This window comes from Carassius auratus, chromosome 9 (assembly GCF_003368295.1).
Source record: "Carassius auratus strain Wakin chromosome 9, ASM336829v1, whole genome shotgun sequence".
In the NCBI taxonomy this organism is placed as follows: domain Eukaryota; kingdom Metazoa; phylum Chordata; class Actinopteri; order Cypriniformes; family Cyprinidae; genus Carassius; species Carassius auratus.
The window spans coordinates 15,650,214-15,665,668 of record NC_039251.1 but is presented as its reverse complement, the minus strand read 5'-3'; the positions used below and the strand labels follow the sequence as shown (position 1 = coordinate 15,665,668).

Below are 15,455 nucleotides of genomic sequence, written 5' to 3'. Positions count from 1 at the left end.
TCAATGCAATTGAAAGTGAAATCAGCTTTAAAGGGATAGTTCACCCAAAAATGAAAATCACCCCATGATTTACTCACCCTCATCCCATCTTAGGTTTAGTTTTTTTCTTTCCGACAAGTACCACCGGAGTTATATTATAAAAATATTCTGGTTCTTTACAGCAAAGGAAATCCAGTCTCTTCTTGGTTTATATCAAAATTCAAAAATTCTCTCTTCTACGCACTTCCGCATTCGTCACTTTTCATTGCAGCATAAACTATGCCTACATTATCTGCTGGAACGGCACTCTCTCGTGAATGCACGTATGACAGTTAGCGGAAGCTAGAGATTACGGTTTATAAAGTTTTAAGTATTAATATTATTCTTACCCAAATGCATTGATTCGCTTCAAAAGGCCTTCATTAACCCCGTGTGGAACACTTTTTATGATGGATGGATGCACTTTATTGGACTTCAAATTCCCGACCCCCATTCACTGTCATTATAAAGCTTCTTAATATAACTCTGATTGTACTTGTTTCATACACATCTAGGACGACTTGAGGGTGAGTAAATCATGGGATAATTTTCATTTTTGGGTGAACGATCCCTTTAAGGTGCAGTCACATTAGTAAAATGTCTATTTAATTGCAGTGTTGGATTTGCTGGTATGGGTCATAGAAGAATCTGTGTTTCAGACATTTACATAAAAAATTGTCAACGAAAGCAAAATCAAATGAGCTGACCGTGCATGGAGGCTGCATCCACGGTTCTCCATCAATCTGCATGGGCAGCAGACGGGACGTTCTGTGGACAAAGAGACAAGGACAGAGGAAGAAAATACGGAGCTGTTATGGGTCAGGTCACTGACCAGGCAGATCGTGGGCACGAGGCTGCTATACAACACTTTTCCTAGACGGCTCTGAACACTGTGCTCTCTGTTCCCACAGCCCCGTTCCCAGCCGGGCCCCTAACTCTCTAAACTAACACACTCACACAGTCCAGCACCTCCATTCCCACATACACACAGTTACAAAAAGTTAGTTTAGTCTTTTCAGCAGGGCCACTACAACTTAAAGCAACACAGCATGGGAGAACGACAATGATGAATGCGCTATTAATGCCTATTACGGAAAGTGTTAGGTCGTGGGCAGAACGACCCTGTGTACAGGTGAGGAAACGGCAGCGAAAATGGTGAATAACCACCTCGCTTCAATTCAGAACTAACTGTTAGGGTCATTATGAGTGTTTAATGGAGCGAAGCAGGCCGGGACAAAACAAACTTGTGAACTAGCACCTCAGAAGTGATGAGTCTCCACTGGTCCATTAGCATACGTCAGGACTGAGCAGTGTGTGTTTAGACATGCTACAAACATCATTATTCAACAGTACGAGCGAGTCCAGAATCTTAGAGTTGTTGGCAAAGCGAGTGACAGCAGGTCAAAGGTCTGATTTACTAGCTTCATTGGCCAAAAGAAGACGTCCTGCTGAGGGGGAGGGGGAACAGAGATGTTTCAGAGCAATGGACACAAGTCATCAGAGTGTTTGCCTAGGAGTTGGACCAATAGTGAACTTTTAGTCAATGTGTGGACAGGCAATGAACTGCTGACCTGATGGTGACACTGGAACACTGTGCAAGACGCCGCCCAGCGCTCTTGAGACCTGTGTAGATCTGACCCATCTCGATGGCTCCCTCCAAACCCACCACCTCCAGAAGCTGATCACTCAGATCTGTTTTACCAGAGAAGGAAAGACAAATAGATTCATGTTTCATTTAAGTAGCAACTTTTTCTCAGATGCTTTTTTCCCCAAATTCCTTAGGAGAACTAAATGGAGAAGAAATGATAAATTGTTAGTCAACTTGAATGTCATGGCAAAGATAATTTGGTCTCGTAAGAACCTGATGACTATTTCATAATAAAATCTTTTGATTGCATATTTTGAGAGCATGGTTTGTGATGTCAGTAAATGTAAAGTTCACCCAAAAATGAAAATTCTGTCATCATTTACTACACTGATTAACACATACACAGTGCACATCAAATATGGTCAACGGAAGCTCCACTATAAAGACAAAACTCTCAAAGGTTTCATTAAAAATGTCTTAATTTGCGTTTCAAAGATCAAAAAGTCATACAGGCTAGGAACATGAGGGGGAGTACACAGAATTTCCATTTTATGGGTAACTAACACTTTAAGAGAAACATGCTGAGAATGCTGGGCGACTAAACAATATGATAACTATAAGATCTAGGGGAAAAGTTTCAATGTATTCTCAATTCTGCCTCATTGCTGTCTAGGATAAACAATTGCAATAAAAGCGATATATTTTTATTGTGGCAAAGGAAGAATTGTTAAATCATAGTTGAATTTAAATTGCATTTTAAAATCGTAAAATGAAATTCAGCTGCTAGTTTGAGAGAAAATGAGCATAGACCTACAGGGGAAAGGCACTGATGTCAGTGGTTAAGCCTACAAGCAGGCTAAGCTTTAGTAAATGCTTGTGGAACATTGTTATCCCTTTACTCACTCATTAACTTTCTCTCATCTCACACTAGCACACTCAACAGGGTCAGGGCAGCAAGTGTCCCATCCACACACACACAGGGGAAATGATTATATGTCTGTTACAGAATAAGTAGAATGAATGAGTGATTTATAAAAGCCTCTTTATTTAAAAAAAGCCACCTTCTGTGAATTATTTTTCAAGAGCCAATGCAATCAAATCAGTACATAAAGAAATGGGTATTACATGAAACTTCTTCTCAAGAGTGTGAATGCAGTATCTACAGCTGATAATGGAACACACAGATCCAGTGCTATTTTATTATTATTTATATACTTTAATTTATTTTCCTGAAAATGTTTTCGTAATGATTTTTGTGCTGTAGTAATTTTTATAATTTTTTTAAAATTACTATTTAGGTTTAATTGATTTTTATTTCAAGTTTAGTTTTGGTTGTGTCATCAAATTATTATTTTTAATACAATATTTTATTTTGACTAATTCTTAATTCTTTGAAGATTCTTGGAAGGTTCCTGGAAGAACTGTTGACAGTATCTTGAGTTCTTGCAGGAACATACCATTACTAGTGTGTGTTACCAATCTGACACTACTGCTAAAAACGCTGACAATATTCTTAGAACTTGGTCTAATGTACATCTTCATTCGCAAAATAGAAGCAATAGCAAATAGAAGAAAAAAAAATGTGTTTACTAAAGCTATATCAAAGGCTGAGAATTCATTCTCAAGAAAATTAGGCGTGCAATCCAAAAAGCCATGCAATAAAGATCTCTCTTCTCTTTGATACCCTATCCATTCTACAAGTTGACCCACATTAGTGGCCCATCAGTGGAAGCTTTAGCTTGCTGTTCAGTGGATGGATGCATAACATCAACACAACCTAGAACTACTCATCAGTTCAAGCCAATTGTACATAGCGATCTGTTAAAGAAATGTTTCAAATGTACTCATGCTGGGTCCCCCTATAAAATTCAAAGTTCATCCAGTCTATCATTAACAAAAAGGTCTCTGATGTGTGACATGTGCTTAAAGGCACATCTGCAAACAGCTTATGCTTACTCCCATCGGCTGCCTAGAATCCAGACAGGAAGCAATGGTTTGTTTACATAAAAACATACTGTGTAAACACTGTTAATAATGTCACAATGTCACCTGACAGAACACAGACACACTTTTGCAACCCAGCAGGAAACTGTCAGCCGGCTTATTCTAGTCTTATGGGATAGAGGCTTGTGCAAGGATGATGATGCAAGTTTGACTCCATAAAACATCACACACGATGCTGACCAGACAGAAATAACATCTGAAACGGACAGTTTGACTTTGGTTCACAATGAAAGGTCAAAATATTAAAACAAATATGATAATATTAAAATATTAAAACAATAAAATAGGTAAAACTTTACAAGAAAGTTCAACATGTACACATTAGTTAATGCATTGGGTATCATGAAAAAAAAAAACTGATAATAGTTTTTACAGCATTTCTTAATCTAATTTTAAGAGATAAAATAATGTTATTTATATATATATATATATATATATATATATATATATATATATATATATATATATATATATATATATATATACACACACATACAGCTTGAAATGATTAAAAAGCATTGTTTGTTGTTAATTCATGAAATTGTATACACTGACAAACTGAACTTTTTATGAATTGTAACCATTTGTGGTACAGTGGTACAAATTCTTTTTCAGGAAAAAAAAAAAAAAAAAAAAGAAATCTGGCCAACACTTTACAATAAGCTTCCAATAGTTAATACATGAACTACTGTTAATGCGGTAATTTGGGTCAAACTATTTTAAGGTACAATTCTCGCTATTAACAAACCATTAACTATGACTTTTGCCTCAATAAACTTCGAATTTGCTGTTTATTATTAGTTAAGGTGTTAAGTGTAGGATTAGGGATGTAGAATAAGTTCATGCCGAATATAAAAAACTAATAAACAGCCAATATATTAATAATAGGCATGCTATCAAGGAACTATTTAATAGTGAGAACTGGTTCCTATACTAAAGTGTTACAGAAATTTGCTACAGTATTTATTAATCCTTGATAACATTATTTAATAAAAACAACTATACATAGTTTGTTTCCTATTAGCTCAGGACCATAAATATTAAGATAATTTATTAGTAAATGTTGAAATGCACATCAACAAAAATTTAATGTATTGTAAACTAATGTTTAAAAATAAAAGCCTTATTGTAAAGTGTTACCAAAACCTGCTTAATGTTAACAGCAAACCCCAGATTTAACCTATATTTGAAACATTTATCATAAAGGTCACATCTCTTGAAATCCCTCAGAACCATACAAACTACACAAAGAATAGAAAAAAATCTAAGATAAGGAGTTTCAGTGTTACTGATTCTGTAGGTTAAGATAATAAATTCAGCAGCTGTGAATATTGCATTCACACAGGGAACAAGTCAGTGAGTCACTGTCAAGTTTAAATATTTCACAGAGCAAATTTCACGGCACATTTCACAAAACTTGTCTTCAGTGAACATGTCCAACTTTTCAACCGCGATAGTACACTCCAGGAACGCCTACTAGCTCAACAAGGACATCTGTGAGGAGCTTCAATTCATTTCATTAAGCAGAGGCCTGCATATTCCAAAAACAAAGTAATAACAAGCGCATATTCCTCCACATTTTGTTAAAGATTTTACATCTCAAATCTCAAAAACTTCAGGATGTCAACTTAAAATGTCAACTGAATCAACTAACCCTAGACTGTCTAACAGTCCTCTAATACTCTAATGAGAGTTAGTTGACGTAGTTGAAGAGTGACTTAGTTAGGAGAATGTTCAAAGTGGGATTAGTGAATTGTACTGGGCTTTTTTCTCTCTCAAGGCTGTTGATAACTGCTGTGTGATAGTTTTCAGCATGTGGTATGACCTGCGAATCTCTTTTGTTGAGTCATGACCCGGCTGAAAAGAAAAAGCTGCCTGCCAGTGTTTATAAAGTGTTTATTGATTGATGAGAAGTGGAGAGGTCTGAACCTGCCTGACTGTGCAGCTTTGCCGGGGGATATTGTGACTCTCCTCCTCTGAAAGGTCAGACAGGAGAGGTGAACAAACCGTTTGCTTTGCTTGGAGGGCTATGAAAAGCCCCAACAGAGAAATCTGTGTCTGGTATCCTTTATCCACCTCCACAATGCCACTATTTGACAAGCATGTCAAAGATCTTGATGCTTCCTGAGCTCTATACATCTCAGGAGTTTTCTCAGAAACAATAATAGGATTGAGAGCTGTAAGAAGAAAAGAGGGAGGCAAAGAGGGCAGATTAGGACTTCAGCACTGGTGTGACGTGGGTGACAAACGGCTCTCTAACACCCAAAACTACAACAATATTCAGCATCACACTGATCTACATGGACTCTGCACTCACAGACATCTGTAAACACTAATTTGCCAATTTACGCAAAATTCAAATGGTTGTCTTTCAACAAGATTTTTTATGTTTTTTAAATAGTTTTTTCTGATCATCAAGGATATTGATTTGTACAGAAAAAACTAATTTTGTGAAATAAATCCCAAAATTAATACAAATTTTTCTTTGATAAATAAAAAGTTTAAAAGAACAGAGTTTATTCAAATTAGAAATGTTGTGTTGCAATATTCAAAAGTTTGGTGACAGTAACGACTTATACTGTTAGAAAAGATTTCTATTTTAAATAAATGCTGTTGATTTTAACATTTTATTCATCAAATAATCAATGGAAAACTATCACAGGTTCCAAAGAAATACTAAGCAATGTAAAAAAATATATATATATTTGTAAATAAATGTAAAACATAAAACACTAAAACCTAAGATCAGTGAATTCAGCTATCACAAATGTATAATGTACAGTAAATAAATAAATAAAAAATGGATTTTCATCTAAGACAGTTATTCAATTACTTGTATTTTGAAGGTGAATTTTTAGTGTGGATTAAATTAATCTAAATGTAGAAATAAGGAAAATCCACATTTAAATAAACAATTAAATATGCAATATTCACTCTGTTAAATTTATATACTTTTTTAACGTAAAAGATGCTTTACATTTTTTATTGAGATGACAACAAATGACTAGGAATCAGGAAACGTTGCAAGCCAAATTCAAACTCAATCTGCTGTATAAGCACTATTGCTTAGTGTTTCATAGTGTGTGCTTTAGTAGCTGGGTTTTGTTTTTCAGTTTTTGCAAACAAAATATAGTCAATCAGCTATTAGGAAAATTCGGTAAATCAGTGTAAAAAGACAAGTAATAATATATTCCCATATGCTGTATGCTATATTCAACTGTGTATTTACTGTCAGACTTGTCTTTTGTTTCATGGAGCGAACGTATTATTATCAAACTCACATCCTCTTGTTCGTTACCCCAAAAGCAGCAAATAAAATAATAATATAGAGAGGGAGGGGACAAAATTGACGGGAGCCTTATTTTCCTCACGACACGAATGTTTCCCGCTCTGTCAGGTCTGGGCTTTCTTATTCCAGGCAGCGCATCACAGTGAGGCAGCGCTAAGAATAGCTCACAAACGCCTTCTTATGTAACCGTGTCAGAATGCATTGTGTGGAGGATATTAAGTCCCAGCTAAGCAGGGTCTTGTTTAAGGTATAGAACAAATGACAGTGATCTAAACAAATTACATGATCCTCACTGATCGTGTTTATCAGAGAAAATGACAAACTTTAGTCCTTCACTACCGTTTACTTCACTCAGTTCAGTTAAGTCAGTCAGTGAACACTACTGAGGTCAGCATACTCTTCTACACTGACATTTTCAAAGTCACTCGCATATATATATAAAAAAAAAGGTAACCTGCATGTGAAGCTCACACTGTTCAGACGCTTGAATGGACATTGCACACATTGACAACCATTCTTCTTACTTTGTCTAAGGTCGCCTTGCACTTTCTGACCGGAGAAGAGACCCGACATCTGCTAAAGCTGCTTTGTGATGCCTATACCTCAGTAAAAAAGCAGAAAGAGCCATGAAACGGGTTTATAAAGGAGCTATTTCTGAACTTTTCTTATGCGCAGGGTCTGTTGGATTCCACTCGGGTGAGGAGATTTATTTATTGTGTTTCTGGTGGTTTCAGGCCTGTGCTGTCCCTTTGGTGTCTTGGGCTGGTAGAAGTGAAGGCAGATGGTCAGAAGGAGCTGTGGTAGGGGTGCGGGGGTGGACGGTCTCTTGGCACGAGAGCCACCTCTCAGTGTTTACAGAGCACAATCCACCCAGTATCAGCCCGTGTTACAGAATGAGCATTCCTGCACTCAGAACTTAAGCACACTTCTTCTGCAAACTACACTGAGAAATGCTGCTTCTGAACTCTTTTCTAGCATACCTCATTCCTAAGGTGCACTCTTTACTGGCATACACAAAATCACGAGACTTTCTTCTCTACCACGCTTTACTCTCAGAGTCTTTTCTCTACAAAACTACATCAGTGAGATTTCCAACTGCATGCTTAATTCCAAAGCTATCTTTAGCATACATTATTCTCAAAAACCTATTATGATTTCTTCTCTGGTAAACTTCATCCCTGAGATCTCATTCACTCACTACTAGCATATTTTACGATTAAGCTCTTCATACTCATTGCTCTATTCTCCATCTCTGCTTATGTAAACTTTTCTATCATTAATTTGACAAAGATTTGCTATTTTCATCTTACTTAGAGGGCTCATGAACTGAGAAATCAAAATTTCCTTGATCTTTTGACATTTAAGAGCTCATTGTACTGTAAAAACATCCTGTAATTTTCAGAATTCAAAACTTTTTGGAATGTGCCACTCTATGACGTAATAGTGTGGATAAACACCGCCTCGCAGGAAAAGATTAATGCCTGCCTCTACATCGCTGCTTGTTTAGCCCCGCCCATCAATTCACACATGAAGTGTGAATAACAAGAGGAAAAATGCAGGTCTATGCAGGAACCAAACAACAAAAGGGCCTTTCGCACCGCTGGAACCTTTTCATAGTACCAGTACTAATTGTGGAACTACTTACTTTTGGGAGTTTTTGCACCGAACTACGTGCGATTTTAGTACCGGACTGCCTTTTTCGAGAACCGAATTAGCTCCTACTCTGGAGCAGGGTCTAACCAGCACAACTGATACTAACCGTAACGTAAGTATACATTGATTGGCCAGACGTGTTCGAAAACGCCCTCACCCGCTAACATACCGTAAACTTTGTGTCAATTTATTTAGCAAGTATGATGAACAGTGATAGATGGACGAACGCTGAAGTCAGGCACTTGTAGCAAATGTAGTACTGCCAGTTGCCATTGGACATGCTCATCTATTTAAAAATAAATAGTAATTAAATTCAAGTATGGGTTTAGTTGTTAGGCCTAATTGTACATGTAAAAAGGCTTCCTATAGTTTTAAGCATAAGCTGAGGTAGATTTTTATCTCCAAGAAATTTAAACTATAACTGAATGTATTTAAAGAAATAGCAACTTGTTCAGTAAACCATTAAAAAAAAGTATAAAAAGTTTTTCCCCCAATGTACTCAAATCATACCGAACCATGACGTTAAAACCAAGGTACGTACCAACCACCATATTTGTGTACCGTTACACTACGCTACTTCCTTCTGATCACAACATTAGTAATGATTGAATGAACTTTCTGTTTAATGAAGTTCCAGACCACGTCAGTAAGAACTTGTTCCTTTGGTCACTTAATTTTACCGCAGATTTGTTTACAAACAAGGCACATTTTGACATAGGATTTGCAGAAAGTTTGAAACTAAAAGATGATGATTTGCCAACTGTATATGATCCAACAGTAATTTTGCAACACACAAGTGTGAGTAACTTTTTTAAAATGATGTGATCACTGTTATTACGGTTTCATATGTACTGAGTATTTATGTGTTTTTAACCAAAATCACTGTAGCGTCCATCTGTGAAGGATATGCACAGCTGTTAGCCAATCACAGCAGTTCATGATTCAAGAATGCTCCTTAAAATGGATAGCTCACCCCCCAAAATAAAATTATTGGTAAAAACATTGGTCATCAAACAGTTTTTGTATAAAATATCCCTTTAAGAATGCTCTTATCTTTTTAGATTGTTTTTTTTTTCTTTAGAAAAAAACTTCCAAATTCTTGAATTTTGTTTCTTAAAATAATTAAAAATGACTTGGGAATAAATTAGAATAACACACACTGTATGTGTTGATAGATGGGCAGATATATTCTTAAGATTTACCAATGTAAAGTTTTGAATTTAGCGTTCACAATGCAACCTCATGAATAATATACAATCAGACAAGCCTGTAATTTTATAATGAAAACGGCAGTCAATAAATTTTGGCGCTCTAGCGGTAAGTTAACAGAACTACACGTGTCTTGCAGAAAATCATTGTAGACTTCTCTCTGTTTATGTCTATGATGAATCTCGCAGACACTGGGCTACCCCACAGCGGTTCCTACCAGAACCAGTCTAAAATAGTCTGAATAGGGAAACGTACTGTAGGTGTACCGTAGTGATTCAGGATAAGTTTAGAAAAGGTATTCACCATGTACTCGCTTATTATATGAATTTAAAACACAAAAAAGTTTCTGAGTGCAGCTTTAAGAAGAAAAAAAAGTTTTTCTTGAAGAATGTCTTCAGAATTTTTCAACAACTGCACTAAGGAACATTCTTATGAACTTATTCCTTAAGATTTCTGCAGATTGCCTCTGCTCATTTTTCTCAAGCATGTTCCCTACACTAGCTAAAGCTTCAGCCCTGCTCCACTTACACAACATTCTCCTCATGACACACTTGATTCCCATGCTTCTATCCATTTGAGGCGTTCTCATTATGTCAGTATTGTGACATGTCTTAAAACAGCCTCATGCAGCAGCAGACATTTCAGACGCACCGTGATGAGCTCAAATGAACGATAGGTGTTAATTTTAACATTGTCTGGCATTTCATAACTTGTCATGATTCACATACCAGGGTGTTTGTTGTTCAGCGAGAGCCCAAGCGATAGTCTGCCACACTGCTCATGCTCTCCTCATTATCACACACTCACTGTACAGATGCGCTCTGCCTGCACACAGTCCGTTTACTAGCGTTCTGCATGCAAAAGAGCTCGCCAGTCTCCCAACCTCTGTTCCCATGTCATTCGCAAACAAAGCTCGTCTCACAAAGCAGGCCAACAATCACAGCTCTCATGACGCAGATCATGGGAAAGGGCCCCTCGGGCCAGAAACGTCTTCAATGATTTTGAACCCCTGATGGGTGAGAGCCACTCTTCAAATGTCCATCACTCTTGCTAAAGCCAGAGCAAAGCTGTTGAATGGCTTTTTTGGCCACTGATCATGCCACAGTTGAAAGCGTCCCTTCGTCCACTGAGTCACCGTTTTCCCACAATGCTCTTTGGGTGGAGAGTTTCACTTCTATTCCTGTCGTGTGCGACGGGAGTGAGGAAATACGACACAAATCATTCGCTCTGTGTTTACGAGAATCCAAGTGTGTGTTTTATGTGCATGTGTGTGTGTTGCTGTTTGTGGGATGTAACAATGAATGGCCCCAGTGGCCTGAAATAGCCATCAGCAAGAGGCAGTGTGTGGCAAGATCGCTGTGGGAAGGGTGGAGCGGCTTGTGTACGAGCCATAAAGAGAAAGAAAGAGGAGAGTTCAAGTGTGTGGGAAGCAGGTGAAAGGACAAAATGTCCCTCTGTGACCCTGAAATAAAGAGAGGAAAAGGGAACAGGCGATTTGAAATAAGAGATGTGGAGATGCTGTCAGCCACACAAATATGGCTTCATTATTTCAGCTTTTCCTGAAATACACAAACATGGAAAGAAGGCAAAAAATCCTGAACATTCCACCATGACTAATTTTCAGCAGCAATTGACATAATTTCTTCCAAAATGGCCATGAACTGCGATTAGACAGCTTTTGCATATTTTCACATAATCATTTCAAGTTATATTTAACCCATTATTGACCCATAACCCTTTTATGAATCCTGTCACGCACAGAATGTTAAAACTGCAACTCTTCATTGAGGCGTGCTTTAACTACTAGGAAATACAAATATGCAAACTGGGTTCAGTGAGATTTGTATATACATTTATTCAGCGTGGATGCATTCAATTAAAATGGAAATGACAGTTAAGAAATGTACATTGTTAGAAAAGATTCCCATCTCACACAAATGCTGTTCTTTTAAAGGACTGTCCAGAAAAAGATTCTGCACTAGAAGTCTAACAACACCCCTAATGATGCAACAGTCACATGCAGACATCCATTAGGACCTGAGTCATGTGGAAACTGTTGCGTGGAGTGAGTGAGAGGAATTCTCTATTCATATAAACCTCAAAATACACTCCATAGAGAGGTGGAAATGAGGTCATGCTCTTACAGCTGTAAACAGCAAGCCATTTTCACAGAGTGGAACCTGTGCTATCTAAACATGTGGAGGGAGTTGGCATCACCTACATCACCGGTGAGCTTTCAGAAACCCTGTAGCACTCAATCCGTAGAGCTAAATGGAAAAAGACAAATGGCTGAAAACTAACTGACTAACAGAGTGATCACAGTTACTTTGGATGGGATGTGGCTACAGACCTCTACTGTATGTAGTGCTGGTTGAGTATTTGTGCCTGAAGGCCAGTTAAAGATTACTGATATGAGTCACCCAGCTCACAGCAGCCCACTCTCTCTCTCTCTCCCTCCCTCCCAAACGCTCGTTCTCTTTCCATCCCTGCGCTGTTCCTCAGTTCAGGAGGGCCTGGGGGTCTCCATGGTAACGGGATTCATGTGAGTTCAGTCAGTGGAGTACAGAAGAGCACAGGGAGAGGGACGGGAGAGTTGTAAATGTGAAGAGAACTGAAAATTCATGACGCTGCTCTCGCAGGTCACAGCTGTCATTTACTGACGTCAGCTAAAACAAAACCAAACCGAAACATCTCGAGGGTCTTGCTGCCCACACAATGGTCGTGTTGACTTAAAAGAAGAGGCCATTTATGAAAGCAATGAGAGGCCCCGTTTAGAAAATATCACCGTTTTTCTAAGCATGCACACACACACTCCAGTCCCACTGAATGAAGCTGATCAAAGTGTGTGTCATATAGTGATGGCCGATTCGTGAACGAATCGTTCAATTTAAACGGTTCTTCTTAGTGAACCGGTTGAACCAGTTCACCAAATCGAACTGAATCGTTTGAAACGGTTCACGTCTCCAATAAGCATAAATCCACAAATTACTTAAGCTGTTAATTTTTTTAACGTGACTGACACTCCCTCTGAGTCAGAATAAACCAATATCCCGGGGTAATCCATTTACTCAAACAGTACACTGAATGAAATGCTGTGAAGACCGAACTGAAGATGAACACCGAGCGGAGCCAGATAATGAACAAACACGCCCACTGCTGGAGCAGTTCTCGTTCTCAAGTCAAGAACCGGTTGCTTCGGTTTTCGGATCACCAGTACACTCAACCGAGAATCGTTCTGTCGGACGCGTCCGAATTGAGAACCGATGAACTGATGATACTGCGCATGCGTGTAATTTTGTAAGTATTGTGTGAAACATCGGAAAGTGTGATAAAATAACTATATTTTATTTTGATTTTTTTTATTATTATTTTTTTTAGATTAATGTTTCCAATCTGTATATTGTATATAATGTATAGGCCAAATGGGTTTTCAGGGAAGTTGAACAATAATTAAGACTCTTAAGACTCTTATGTTTAATAGGAATAAGGGATGATTTATGAGATATCTGTACTGTATTTGTAGTTAATGATGACACATTCACATTGAGTTTGTAGAACATGAACACGAGTGGAGCAGCTGATGACACTGAACTGCAGCACGTGCCGGTTAGAGCGATTCTCGTTCTCGAGTCAAGAACACCGAGCGGAGCCAGATAATGAACAAACACGCCCACTGCTGGAGCAGTTCTCGTTCTCAAGTCAAGAACCGGTTGCTTCGGTTTTCGGATCATCAGTACACTCAACCGAGAATCGTTTCTGTCGGACGCGTCCGAATTGAGAACCGATGAACTGATGATACTGCGCATGCGCGATTCAGCGTGAAGCCAACTGACTCACAGCATGTCTGAACCGAAGGGATTGTTTTGGTGATTGATTCTGATTCTGTACTAGTAATGTTATGAGCGCGGGTATTTCGAGGGCTTGGATGAAGGGCAATCTGGCGAAACGTAGGCTAAGCTCATTTAATAACAAATACATCGCAATGGATTATGTTTAGTAAGTGGATCATGGTTTCTGCGCTGATGACACCTAATTTATTTACTTTATATCTTCAAGACTTAAATCCTCATATGGACATTATTGCTGTTACTGTATTTAGGTGTTGTTGCAAAACTCAAATGTAAACTTTTCATGATTATGAGGTTTTAACTGACTAAAGTTATGATTACTGACTTTATATATTTGAATGTTTGATAGACATCATTACGTCGAGCGTGAAAGAACCGATGAACCGTTTTTTTCAACCGGTTTATTGAATCGAACCGTCCGAAAGAACCGGTTCGCGGAAAAGAATCGAACTTCCCATCACTAGTGTCATATTTTTCTGGGAAGAGAACTACTGAAAATAAAGTCAAGAGCATCCTACCATTGAAACGTTTGGGGACAGTATATACAGTATATAATATGAGAAATATATATGATTATATAAAATGATGACAGAATTTTCATTTCCTTTGGACAAAACACAGGCCTGGTGCTGGAGGCTGATTCACTGCTACCTGAAACAGCTGCTGTTGCTCTGACCTTGGGAGGCACAGTCACATCCGAGCTCTGATCACTGACTGAGACAGCTGATGGTGACGCCGGGGCCCCGGAGGCTGGCGTCACAAGGGCGTTTGTGCTGATTTACCCTCCCTGAAGGACATTTAATGGGGTAGTGACACCAAACTCTAGTGTGGAATCTGGAAAAGCTGGTACTCAGTGAGGCATTGACACAGATAGCGCTATCCCTAAATGACGATTAGCACTGCTAATAGCGCCTCACACTCTGTGAAACGAGCGCAGGAAGTCCCTAAACACAGTGAGACTGAACATCAGTGTAACGAGCAGCCGGAGAGACTCCTGCTCATTAGCCATGGTTAAAAGCTTTCGGCTCCTCCACAGCAGCTGTGAGTCAGAGCTGCACATGAAACGGCTCCACATGGTGTGCTGATGTACCGAAGATGGCCAGTAATTTGACATTTATCAGAAGTGGCAGGAAATCCGAGGTTTCAGTCAATTCGGTCATCAACACTTAATGTACTACAATGAAACAGCCAGAAGCAACAACTGAATACAAAAGGATAATGTCTCTGCCTTTTATTGCCGTCGATGTGCATGCTTTGGTTTCGTCTCTGCTATATTTGGAAACTTGTAGGTTGTAGGAACGTTTCAGGAGCAACCCAGATCTAATTCAGTGCTTTATGTCCTAAAGTCTGACTCACCTTGCACACAAAACTTGAGCTCCTTGGCATCGGTGACAGTGCTGCCAGTCATTCTCTCTGGCACTTTCTTACTCATGCGATTGTAATTCCGTCTTTTCTTGGTCTCGCCCCACAGGTTTGAGCCCCCGTGCATGCTGGGAATATTGAGCACAGCGATACCCTCCAGAGACGTGCTGCTGAGATCCAAAATGATGCCATCACACTGGGACAGACAGAGGAAAACAAAAAAGAAAATGTTGGAAAAGAGCCTTTTATGTTTACCATGTTTTATTTTATTCTAACATTATAAATGTCTTTGCTGTCACTTTTGATCAATTTAATGAATACTTGCTAAAAAAAAGTATTAATATTATAAAAAAAAAAAATGAAAATGACTCCAAATTATTGAAAGGTAATGTAAACTGCATAAAAAAGAGTGACAAAGCATTTAAAGCATTATAAACTGCATTAACTATTAGGAGTGGGGCATCAATAGCAATCGCACCAGAGA

At 38.4% G+C, this 15,455-nt stretch overlaps 1 protein-coding gene across 5 annotated transcripts in view; it reads right to left on the bottom strand.

Annotated features, from left to right (window-relative positions):
- The window catches only part of LOC113108490 (diacylglycerol kinase gamma-like), a 118,770-nt gene that overhangs the window by 5,674 nt on the left and 97,641 nt on the right, over positions 1-15,455 (bottom strand). For all 5 annotated transcript variants that reach the window (XM_026271655.1, XM_026271657.1, XM_026271658.1 and 2 more), the window contains 3 exons: positions 14,966-15,167; positions 1,590-1,710; positions 726-786 (listed from right to left, as the gene is read on the bottom strand). In XM_026271655.1, the coding sequence (XP_026127440.1) occupies positions 726-786; positions 1,590-1,710; positions 14,966-15,167 (384 nt within the window). The remainder of the gene's footprint in view (positions 1-725; positions 787-1,589; positions 1,711-14,965; positions 15,168-15,455) is intronic.